Source organism: Lipotes vexillifer, unplaced genomic scaffold (assembly GCF_000442215.2).
Source record: "Lipotes vexillifer unplaced genomic scaffold, Lipotes_vexillifer_v1.1 scaffold763, whole genome shotgun sequence".
Lineage (NCBI taxonomy): Eukaryota > Metazoa > Chordata > Mammalia > Artiodactyla > Lipotidae > Lipotes > Lipotes vexillifer.
In genome coordinates, this window is record NW_006770909.1 from 5,365,561 (window position 1) to 5,378,385 (window position 12,825).

Consider the following 12,825-nt stretch of genomic DNA (forward strand, 5'->3'; position numbering starts at 1 on the left):
GAAAGAGCCCCGCGGTGCAGCGTGGTTCAGCCTCGGCCCAGAACGCGGGCAGAGCGCGAGATGCCGACTGTCCTCCAACCAGAATGCTCAGAATGAGGAAGACAGGTGTGGCGCTGTGAGCGAGCCCTTAGATCTCGTATCCAAGACTCTCCCTGTTTCTTCCTAGCTCCTGGCATGCTAGGTAGCGGTGTCTCTGTACGCCAGACTATTCCCCACAGGCCGGCATCTGCCCTCCGAGATCCTAGAGCCTACGGTGTTGCCACGGAACGCCCGGAGCCGGATGTGACGTTGCCGTGGAGGAAGAAGGGAGAGGTGGAGCGTGGCGCGGTGACGTCCTTCCAAGATGGCGGAGAGAGAGTGAAGAAACTGTTCTCCTTTGGGTTACTATAGGTGAGTTCTGTCTTCGCCCTCAGCCTGCTGTCCCCGCTCTCTCCAGACCCAGGGGCATTGGAGGGCAGGCCCCTTGGAGTTCGCGCTCAGGTCGGAGTGAAGGTGTTAGTGTGGAAAGCTTGGGCGAGGCAGCCCCCGTGTTGGCCTTGGCCACAACCTCTGCTGTGGGAATTCGCGGGAGTGGGAGCTCGGCGAGGGGCAGAGAGGCGGAAGCCAGGAGAGACCGGCTTTAGCAGTCAGTCTCCGATGCCACCTCGAGTGGAGGCGGGGTAGGGAGGGGAGTGGCCTCCTCGGGTGAGTGACCTAACCTTTGACAACTCTTGGTCCTGCTCGTTCTCCGCCTCCTGGGCGCCCACCTTGCGTTTGAAGCCACTGTGCTCCGAGGAAGCTAACAGGTTTCAGTGATTTGAGAGTTCTACATTTGATCTTAGCCAAAAAGCCGAGAAGCGATTGAGAGCAATTTTAAAGAACTCATACAGTGTCCTTTCCCCCTTTGTCCCAAGAAATCATTTCTTAGTGGTTTATTAATTTTTTTTTCGTAGTATACGTGTGCCTACTGAGCTTGAAAGTCTGAAGGTTCAACTGATGCAAAGGCGTGAAATTTTGCGGTGCTTTTTTTTTTTCCACTTTGTGGAAAATGTTTTCGCACATGGCCATTTATTGAAGTGTCCAAAGGATTGTGTTAGTTTACCATGATGAAATAAAAGCTAGAAAGGCATTTATCCCTTCGGCAGTTTTATCCATATCTGTTTGATAAGAATTTTCTGGGGATATAAAATGAGAACAGACTTTATTCTAGTTCATGTTCTGTGTCTCTTCGCTCACCAATTGCTTGGGTGAAAAGTTTGATGAAAACTTAGGGTTACTGATTTACTATTTCTTTTTGTTTTTTAGAGCAAGGGTAAAATTCGATTCTGATATCAAAATGCAGTATTCGCACCACTGTGAGCACCTTTTAGAGAGACTGAACAAACAACGGGAAGCAGGTTTTCTTTGTGACTGCACCATAGTAATTGGGGAATTCCAGTTTAAAGCTCATAGGAATGTGCTTGCCTCGTTTAGTGAGTATTTTGGTGCGATCTACAGAAGCACTTCAGAGAACAATGTCTTTCTTGATCAGAGTCAGGTGAAGGCTGATGGATTTCAGAAACTGTTGGAATTTATATACACAGGAACTTTAAATCTTGACAGGTAAGGTACACATTTTATTTCCACTTATAAAAGCTGGTCAATAGTCTTTAGAGCTAAAGCAGATTAGTTTTTTTCCATTTAGTCCCTGAACTCTGAGTCTTCAAATATTGATGTGCACAGTGTTGTTTTTAATAAAGAAGTCAGTGTCTCTGCTTTGAGATAAACAGACCACATTTCATAAGCACAAAAAGTACAGATGTTAATACGATTAAAGTATGGTTTTTGACACATTTGATTTATCTACTGAAACAAAGCCTGTGATTTCAGTTAAAGATCAAAATATGATGAATTTTAATTGAATTTCCAATTTCCCCTTGCTTTTTGGTCTTTATGTAACTCTGGTCTTCTCTCTCACTCTCTATCCCCTACCTCTTAAGGTGTTAGGGGTGGGGAGGTATAGGTGGAGAAAGAAGGAAGAATCTCTGTGTTCATTTAATAGTGCTCCCATTTCCAGCTGTAAATAGCAACCTGCAGGACCTCTTCCTGATCTTGATTCAGGAAAATAACTTACTTGGCGTGTTAATGGCCATGACTCCTTTTGCCTGGTAGAGCTATCAGTGCTAATGCTTAAGTCTGGTCTAAGATGCTAGGATGCTTCTCTGAGATGCTTAATGCTGTCACTGCACTGACAAGAAGTAGGTTCTGAGGAATCTGTAATGCAGGCATTTTGTGTCTTTCATATTTGATGAACTGTATAATTAGATTAATACTAATATGCTTACTTGTTGTTGGGGGAATGGTGGTGGGGATAAAAGGAAAGAGAAACCAATCAACTTACTCTTGTCTTCTTTTCTCCATTTTTTATGAAAGTGTAAACATGAATAGATCATCATGTGACACAGAAAGATTATGGGCTTTAGAATTAGATCTTGCCTGTCAAGTCACCATGTCTCTGAGCAAGCTATAGCCTCTCTGGGCCTCAGTTTCTCCATTTGTAAAAATGAGATGATAATAACTACATTGGTTGTTACTGTGAAGATTTAGGATTTACTACCTCCCAATGAACATTACTTTCCTTCCTTTATTTCCTCTTCTCTATCCTACTCTACAAGCCCATTAATTCCGCATTTATTGGAGAAAAATTAGGGAAAAAACAAAAAAGGAAACACCTGAAATTCTGCCACCCACTGATAACCACTCTTAACACTTCGGTAAATATTCTTTCATTGTTTTCCAGGTGATCTCTATAGATATATGCATGTACACATTAAGCAAAGTTCTTCCCTCTCTTTACACTGCAGCTTATCGTGGAAATGTTCCTTAATCCTATTGAAAGGGAACCATTCATGCTGTTTGGAATTGCTTTTAAATTTTGATGTAATGAAATTTTTGAGTCAGTTCTGTGTAAGTTGATTAAAGGAATAAAGCAGTGTCATAGATAAATATCATATGATGTTATTTAAATTTACTGAATATTTGGCTATACAAGTGCCTCTGATCTAAAAGTTTAGAATACGTAATATAAAATAATCACAAAACCAGTGAATTTTGGTTGATCTTCAATTTAGTGGTTTCCCTTTTTCAAATAACTTTGCCAAAAATCTTGAACTGATTGGAACACAATGAAGAGTGCCTTACTTTGAGCCTTCATGCAAAAAAACAATGTGAAGAAGAGCCAGATGTTTGGCTCAATCTTTTTTTTTTTTTTTTGATGTGGACCATTTTTAATGTCTTTATTGAATTTGTTACAACATTGCTTCTGTTTAATGTTTTGGTTTTTTGGCCCTAAGGCACGTGGGATCTTAGCTCCCCGACCAGGAAATGAACCCGCACACCCTGCATTAGAAGGTGAAGTCTTAACCACTGGACTGCCACCCAGGAAGTCCCTGGCTCAGTCTTTTAAAATTTATTTTATTTTATTTTTGTCTGTGTTGGGTCTCCATTTCTGTGCAAGGGCTTTCTCTAGTTGTGGCAAGCGGGGGCCACTCTTCATCGCGGTGCGCGGGCCTCTCACTGTTGTGGCCTCTCCCGTTGCAGAGCACAGGCTCCAGAGGTGCAGGCTCAGTAGTTGTGGCACACGGGCCCAGTTGCTCCGCAGCATGTGGGATCTTCCCAGACCAGGGCTCGAACCCGTGTCTCCTGCATTAGCAGGCAGATTCTCAACCACTGCGCCACCAGGGAAGCCCAGTCTTTTTTGATACATGTCTTTCCTGGGGAGCTGGGGAGCCAATTGTTTGAGCTGAGACACAAATGCAAGAGAAGACATATACCAAAAATAGAAAGTCTGTACAATTTAGTGATTAAGAAAACAGAATAATAAAGAATTAAGTGGACTCAGGAGCTAGATTACCTTGGTCAAATCTTAGTTCTAACCTTCTGTGATCTTGGACAAGTTACTTAACTTCTTTGGACCTCTGATCCTTCATTTGTATGTAAAATGGGGATTATAATTACTCATGTAAAGCATTTAGCCATATACCTGGCAATATGTAATTAAATGACTTTCAGTGACTATTCAAAAAGTGAAAGCAAGTTTGCAGGCACTTTAACTTCATGCTTATAAACAAAAGCAGATCAATTATTGACATAAACAAATGCTGATTCTCTTAATTGTAACTGAGATTATAGGCTATCTGTGAAATAGATAAATAATTAGTATAAATTACTGTTTCAGTACTGAACAGTTAGTGTGTGACTCAATACTAGTTTGTATTGGTCTTAAAGGCTATCTCACCTTGTTTGTGATTCATTTTATGAAGCACTAAGCACAATTATAATTTGAGACCTAAGTATAACAAGTGATGGAGTAAGTTTGGTTTTCATTCTAATGGTGTCTCTCATTTATTGTAATTTAATAATGGACTGTATAACAGAATCAATAAAAATGCTTAAGAAACGTAATGTTTTTAGAGAGTGACAGTGCTATATACATGCAAAAAGCATTTTGTATGGAAGATGAATAAGATTGTATTTATGTTTGGGGCATTCATGCTATATCTTTGCAAACGGGGAGTTAACTTGATTACAAAGATCATTCGTTATTTGCTCCAGAATTATAGCCAAAGGCCATAAGAAAAGACTATTGTAAGTAATGTTTTCTTAGCTAAGGGAGTCAGTTTACAAACAGATTGTTTTCCAAAAGTTTATTTGTAGTATGTTTAGGAGCTTGGGATGGATTTTCCCAGAGAATAAAATGTTCACTAAAAGTGGTGATTAGGTTTCCAAACTAGCCTATAAATCTACTTAATTTTTCTGAAGAATTAAATAATATCTGGGGAAAATGACAAGTAGGAAGGTTACTTGAGGGTGTGTGTGTGTATGTATGTATGTATGTGTATGTTTATGTATGTATCCATCGTCAGATAATTAAAAGTGCATATTTTTAGTGTTAATACCAACTCAGCTCTCTGACTTTACAGCTAAGAAAATTGAAGCACCCAAAGATGCTGATTTATTCTAATTAATTCAGCTAGTAATCCAGAGCCCTTGCTAGCATAACTGAACAGCCAGCCTTTCACTACATTGTAAACTTCTGGAGGCCAGAGACTATTTGATATTTCTTAATATCGCTCTCAGTACCACACATGGTAAATGCTCAGTAAATTGTTTTTTTTGCTTTTTCTTTTCTTTTTTTTCATATTTTATTCAATACATACAACAATACATATTAAAAGATTTAACAATAAGGAGATTTTTAATTTTTTGCTTTTATAAATTGCTTTTCTTTAAAAAGAATTTTTTTAAAAGTAAGCTGCAGGCTTTGTCTTTGGCTTGGAAAATACCAGGGGAGTTGGGGGCATAAACCTGAGGCTGCTGCCCCTTATCTGCCTTCACAGTACTGTCCCCTTCTCCCAGCTCCTCCCTGACTCTGTGAGCCAGGCCTCAGACCTTCCAGCTAACCACTTCCCATGAGCCACTACTCTGATGTCAGTCTATAACCAAAGGAGCTGGGGGTCTGGGCCTGGTGACCAACCCTTCGCCACCCACTCAGTCAGGGTGCTTCCCACCTGCAGGCAGGTGGCAACACCCTATCTGCTACCATCAGCCCCTTCCAGAGCCCACTGCCCCACCCCTCCCTGTCTCGCCCAGCCATATGCAGCTCTGCCCCATCCAGGGATGCTCTGCTCAGAGATGGGCCGGCAGGGCCGCCCCAGCCCCCTGGTAGGCAAAGACTCTGGAAACCTCTGGGGTCCTGTGTTCGGCCATGTGATCCCAGGGGTGCACATGGGCCCCTTGGGTATCTGAACAGAAGGGCATGGGAGGGAGGGCCGCACCCCTGCAGTCCTGCTCTGCTGGTCTAATGGGCAGCTGCCCACCCTACCCCACCCCGCACCGCGGGCTCCTGAGTCGGCAGATTAAGCATTTTATAAAGTGAAATGCTCAGTAAATATTGATTGGAATGTTGAACATTAATTTTTTCTACATAACTAATATGACAAACTCTCCAGCTAATTCGGGTTGGGGATCACACACAAAAAAGCTGGGAAGGTTGCTAGAGAGAGCTTAGTGCATTCTAAAACCTTGTTCTTCCAAATGTGATCCATGGACCAGCAGCATTGGCGCCACCAGGGCGTATGTTAGAAATGCAGATGCTCAGGCCCCAAAGCAGACCTACTGAATCAAAATCTACATTTAACAAATCCCTGGGTGACTCACATGCACAGGAAAGTTTGAGAAGTGCAGTTGAAGTTCTTCACAGGAGCAGAGGAAGATAATAATTTCTTTAGACTCTTCTTGTTGCCAGTCCAGAAAAGTTGGTTGGTATCTGAAGAGGCCTCAGGAGAAATGGGAGGAGGCAGTGAGTTGCTAACAGCCACTTTCGTGTTCCAGCTGTGTTCTTAACAAGTAGAAATGTTAACATTTTGTTTTTCCATGGTTGGAACATAGGAATAATCCATTACTTTTCATCTTTTCAAGTTCTATAAAACTGGAGATTTTTGCCTTAACATTCTGAGTGAATAAAATTTTTATAAATTTGTTCTCTTAGGCCTTTTGTATCATTCTAATTCATTAGGTCTTTAAAAGACAGAAATATTTGTGTAGCTCTGTTTCAAAAACGTTTTTTCTTTGATCAGAACATTGTCATTTAGCCTTGTTTCCTTACAGTTGGAATGTTAAAGAAATCCATCAGGCTGCTGACTATCTCAAAGTGGAAGAGGTGGTCACTAAATGTAAAATAAAGATGGAAGATTTTGCTTTTATTGCTAATCCCTCTTCTACAGAGATATCTAGTATTACCGGAAACATTGAATTGAATCAACAGACTTGTCTCCTTACTCTACGAGATTATAACAGTCGGGAGAAATCAGAAGGGTCTACAGATTTAGTTCAGGCAAATCCTAAACGAGGGGCTTTAGCAAAGAAGTCATCTCAAAGTAAAAAGAAGAAGAAGGCCTTCAACTCCCAGAAAACAGGGCAGAATAAAACAGTGCAATATCCCAGTGACATTTTAGAGAATGCACCTGTTGAAGTATATCTAGATGCAAATAAATTGTCCACACCTGTAATAGAACAAGTTGCACAAAGAAATAATTCAGAACTTGAGTTGACATCAGTTGTGGAAAATACTTTTCCAGCACAAGATATTGTGCAAACTGTTACAGTGAAACGGAAACGTGGAAAATCACAGCCAAACTGTGCTCTGAAAGAACACTCTATGTCTAATATAGCCAGTGTCAAGAACTCTTACGAGCTGGAGAGCTCCGGGGAAGAGCTGGATCAGAGGTATTCCAAGGCCAAACCAATGTGTAACACATGTGGGAAAGTGTTTTCAGAAGCCAGCAGCTTGCGAAGGCACATGAGAATACATAAAGGAGTCAAACCTTATGTCTGCCACTTGTGTGGAAAGGCATTTACCCAATGTAATCAGCTGAAAACGCATGTAAGAACTCATACAGGTAAGACTGGTTTGTGAAAAGTATAATCGTTTTTATATTGTGACCGAAATAATATTTTTATAAACATATTAACATACAGTGTTGACTGTGACCAAAATTTGGTATATACTTGTATTCATAAAAGTATTGAGCATGTTAGACTTGAAAATGTCTTTGTAATTGTGACCATGTATTTAATGGCTATTTGTTTTGTTGTAACTGATACTCTGAAGTCCCAGTGTGTGAACTCTTTAAACCATTTTCCCTCACAATTAAAATAAGCATAAATTTAGTTCTACCTTGCTAAATATTTAACAGACAATACATTAAAACTGATAAAAAGTAATTACAACTCAGGCTGATTCTCAGATTTTACCAACACATCTCACCACCTGCTTCTTTGTCGAACTTCTGAACATAAATTATGTATACATTCCTTCCTCAGCCTCTATATTTACCTTTTTTGGTACACTTAGATTTGTGCTTTTTAAGATGCATTATGTATTTCTCTCATTGATCACTTTTCACTATTACGGACTAAGAAACACTAATTTCTTTTAACTCTACTGGTGGTTTCAGTAATGAATCTGGAAAAATATCCTATTTGCTTTTTTACTTCCTAGAGTTAATATTTTCTGAATACTGAAACTAGTACTGTTGATGAACTCTTTTGAAAGCTTGTATGGCTTAAGCAAATAAAACAATATTTCCTTCTAAATATAAATTTTATTTACTTTTCCTTTAGGTGAGAAGCCATACAAATGTGAATTGTGTGATAAAGGATTTGCTCAGAAATGCCAGCTAGTCTTCCATAGTCGCATGCATCATGGTGAGGAAAAACCCTATAAATGTGATGTATGCAATTTACAATTTGCAACTTCTAGCAATCTCAAGATTCATGCAAGGTAAAAACAAAAAAACAGATGTTTGATCTTTGAGTCTGTCATGCACTATAGCCTTAAATAGACTATTATATGAGAATTCAGGACAGTAGAGTTCTAATTGTGGTACCACCACACAGTATTCTTAGTACAGTGAAGAAACCGCAAGGGAGCCATGGTGCCTGGAGGGGAATAAGTGAGGGAGGGAAATAAGATCAGAATGGTGTTAGGGTGTCCAGATGGTGGTCATTGTAGGTCATTATAAAGCTTTTACTCTTGAGAATGAGAAGTAAGTGATGTAATCTTGCTTGCATTGTAAGAGGATCACTATGGATGCTATGTTAAGCAAAAGATTGTAGGATTGCAAGAGTGGAAGCAAAGCTACCAGTTAGGAAGCTATAGATAAAACCCAAGTGAGAGTGACAGTGGTTCAGGTCCGAGAGATAGCAGTGGAAGAGATAAGTGGTAGTCAGATTCTGGATGTATTTTAAAGGTACAACAAACAGAATTTGCTGCACATTGGATGTGGGGTATGAAAGAAAAAAAGAAGAGTAGAATTAAAAATGATTCTCAGGTTTTGAGCCTGAGCATCTGAAAAGATAGAATTACCATTAACTGAAGTGGAGATTTCTGGACAAAGCAGTTTAAGTAGGAGTACAGGAGTTGAGGAGTAGAGTTCTGATCATGTTAAATTTGAGATGACTATTAGACATCTGAATGGAAACGTGCATTAGATAATTGGTTATCTAAGTCTGGAAGTCAGGGGACTGGTTTGAGTAGATAGTATTTAAAGTCATAACATTAGATGAGGTCACCAAGAGAGTGAAGATGGATAAAAAAGAGATCAAAGGATGGAGTCATAAGGCACACTAAGAGTTCTGGGAGACGGGCAAGTCACTATAAGTGACTAGGAAGGAACAACCAATATAGGGGCAAACCAGAAGATTGGGCTATCTTGGAATCCAGGTGGAGGAAATGATTTCAGAGGGAGTAATCATTGTTTCTGATGATAGTTTCAAACTCTGAGATTTGAAACTGAGTTTAAAACTCAGTTTCAAACTCTGAGATTAAGAGTGAGAATTGACTATTGGATTTGGCAAACTGAGAGGTTAGCAGTGGTTTTGACAAAAGCAGTGTTAGCAGAGGCTAGTAGAGAAGAAATGAAAGTAGAACCATTGGAGACTCAAGATTTTACTAAAGGGGAACAGAAAATAGAGGAGTAAGTAAGGTCAGGGGTCTTTTTTTTTTTTTAAGATGGGAGATATATCAGTATATTTGTATGCCACGATCCAAAGGGGTGGTGAAACTAGATGATATAGGATGGAGGAAATTGCAAGAGTGATCATTGAGTAGGCAAGGAGGATAGTGTCTTAAGTGTATAAAGTGGAGTACTTGGATTCAGAAGAACTGTCATTCTCATATTAGAGTTAAGAAAAGCAAACCCTATAGATACAGATGCCTATAGGTGGAGATTTGTGTGGTAGAAATTTACTTCTCATTCCTTAAATTTTTCTCAGTGAAACAGGAAGCAAGGACATCAGCTGAGAGGATGAGTGAGGAGGTGCTGAAGGTTTGAGGAAAGAGTTTTGAAGAGTGAGTGAATGGACAGACAAAAATAATTGCCTGCAGTATTATGGGCACACTTGACTACCACATAAGGCTGATGACAAAACTTTGAACTAGTCTCAGAACTAATGTTTTGAAAACCAAAACATTTATTCTTGACAGTATACATTGAAAACTGTTGATTTTAAATACATATTGTTGATCTGTTAAGATGAAATGAAATAAGATACTGCATGAAGAATTTGTATGAAAAATGTTTGCTGTGTGGCATGATCCTTAGATTGTTTTACTTGCCAACATGTATCTTTATATTTATTTACTAACAGGAAGCATAGTGGAGAGAAGCCATATGTATGTGATAGGTGTGGACAGCGATTTGCCCAAGCCAGCACATTGACCTATCATGTTCGAAGGCATACGGGAGAAAAGCCTTATGTGTGTGACACCTGTGGGAAGGCATTTGCTGTCTCTAGTTCTCTTATTACTCATTCTCGAAAACATACCGGTAAGGATTTGACACAGAGGTGGCTTAAAATAAGGAAAGTTGTAAATAAAAGAAAAAGGGAAATTGAGCCTTTACAAAAAGTAGGTTACAGGCTTTGTAGTTATATATCTGTTGTGTCTGTGCTTCTTGAAGCTTTTTGTGTTTCTGATTTTCACATAAATATTAGATATAAAAGCAGACTTATTTTCTAGAATAATACACAGTGGGTGAAATTTTTTATCATGTAACTTATATACATTAAAATCAGATAATTTTGACAATATGTAAACTTGCGTTAATAAGACATTTTTTATGACCTTAGAAGAACTCCTTAGGGTCTTGAAGCTTCATTTCCCTTGGATAAAACTGTAAAGTTAAGGGGTTGGGGTGAATTTGGGTAGAACGTTGATTTAATAACTTCTTAGGACTCTTTCTACACAGACATTGTAAGATTTGCGAATTAAATAGATACTTCAAACCCAGAGTATCAATTGTGAAGCAAAACCTGTTGTTCAAAAATTTTCACTTTTTTGTAGGGTAATTTTTTAATAGACCTTTCCTAAATGATAACCCTTTAATAATCTTATAGATAGCAAAAAGTGAAATATGGATTGATGAATTTTCATGTTTTTAATTATATAAAAATCAGACTTCTTGCCCACCTGTAGTCTACTAAAAGGATATTTGGAGAAAGTTTTATTATATGAAAAGCATCAGGTTACATGAACAGTGTAAAGTAATTACTAATGTTCATTTAAGTTGGATCACACTGAAAATACCTCTGAAATACAATACAAAGAGGTTTTAATTTAAATAATATTTTAGAACAGCTTACTTTAGATTATTGTAATTGATAAATATTATATTGGTATAGTACACCACTTCGCTATCTTTTATTTTCCATCTAGGTGAAAAACCATACATATGTGGTATTTGTGGGAAAAGTTTTATTTCCTCAGGAGAGCTCAACAAACACTTTCGATCCCATACAGGTCTGTGTTTAGGGAGAACGTATTATTTTTTGTTCTCTCTAATTTCTTTTTATGTAAACCTTGACTTTAAACCATTATGGACTATATGGTATCTAATCATACTCTAACTGTAGTTATATTTTAATGTATGAATATCAACTTTTTATTTGTTTATTTTTGTTTTTTTAGTTGTTTGGATTATGGATTAAATTTGGTCAAGAGTTGTGTAGATTTTCTAAGAAGTGTGCCAGATAATCAATGGTTTTTAAATGATTTGGATAAAATTACACAGATAATACCAAAAAATGAAAAAGAATAGATAATACCAAGATAATACCAGATTTTCTTATTAAACAATGTTCAGTATGCACGTTTTAGGAATATATTTTAATATTGACATGGTTATTGTAAAAGGTAGTATATAAGTAGTATGAAGAAAATATGAAATACACAAAAAAATTTTAAAACAAAGGAGAACACCACTTTGAAAATGTACTTACTGTTCTTTTTCTTTCTAAAAGTTATTTCTTGTAATTCCTATCTAGTATAGTGTGAGCACCTAGTAGTAAACAGTTAATAAGTTTATTGGCAACTTCTATATCCTCATGTTCCTTACTTTGCATTATAAAGCAATGAACAGTTCTTATTTCAAAAGAATGATAATTTTGTAGTATTTTTATTCTGTGAGTATTTTTAAAGGATTTTCTAATTTATAAGCTACCTGAGAGCAGAAACCATAATTACGCATTTTTCCTCCAGCTACATCTCTTAGCCAGAGTCTGGCATATAATTGGCGCTCACTCTATGTCTGATAGAAATAAAAAAGTAAGTTTTTTTTAGTTTGAAGGTTCTGTTAGTGAAAATGCTCGATTTTTCCTTGAAATAGGTACACTTTGTATTATAAAGGAAAGGAGTGCCTATGTGTATAGAAGTTTTCATTTCACTATATTAGAACCAAGAGATTAAAATGGTAACTTGAAACTAAATTTAAACAGTATAATGTTTGCATTGTGTTCGTGAACATTGATATTTTTGAGATTTTGAGATAAAATACTGAGATTTTAATTTTTTAACTTGTTTTTCAGGAGAAAGACCATTTATCTGTGAATTATGTGGAAATTCTTACACAGATATTAAAAATTTAAAGAAGCACAAAACAAAAGTCCATTCTGGTAAATGCTTCTGTTTTTTAAAAATTTGGTGCTCTCATATTTGTACTATTCCTTAAAATGTTGAGATACACATTGTAACAGTTTATATTAGATATATATTTTTAAAAACTAGGTGCACACATATGAGGAAGGTAGCTTTATAATGTGCAGATGAGTTCACTCTGAATTTCTTTCCACATTGACCTTGTAATAAATATTGCTTGAAATACTTCCTCCTTTAAAACCCTGATATATATATATATATATATATATATATATAAAGCAATTAAACTCCAATCAAGATGTTAATAAATAAATAAATAACCTGATATATGAACAATTGCAAGAATGAGAGAATACATAAACAACCATATA

The 12,825-nt window shown here is 37.5% G+C and overlaps 1 protein-coding gene across 1 annotated transcript in view; it reads left to right on the plus strand.

The window, feature by feature from the left end:
* Window positions 1-12,825, plus strand: part of MYNN (myoneurin) — a 15,764-nt gene that overhangs the window by 368 nt on the left and 2,571 nt on the right. The window contains 8 exon segments of the mRNA XM_007446432.1: window positions 167-365; window positions 367-390; window positions 1,285-1,581; window positions 6,628-7,418; window positions 8,143-8,302; window positions 10,171-10,349; window positions 11,237-11,320; window positions 12,385-12,471. Coding sequence (XP_007446494.1) covers window positions 167-365; window positions 367-390; window positions 1,285-1,581; window positions 6,628-7,418; window positions 8,143-8,302; window positions 10,171-10,349; window positions 11,237-11,320; window positions 12,385-12,471 — 1,821 coding nt within the window.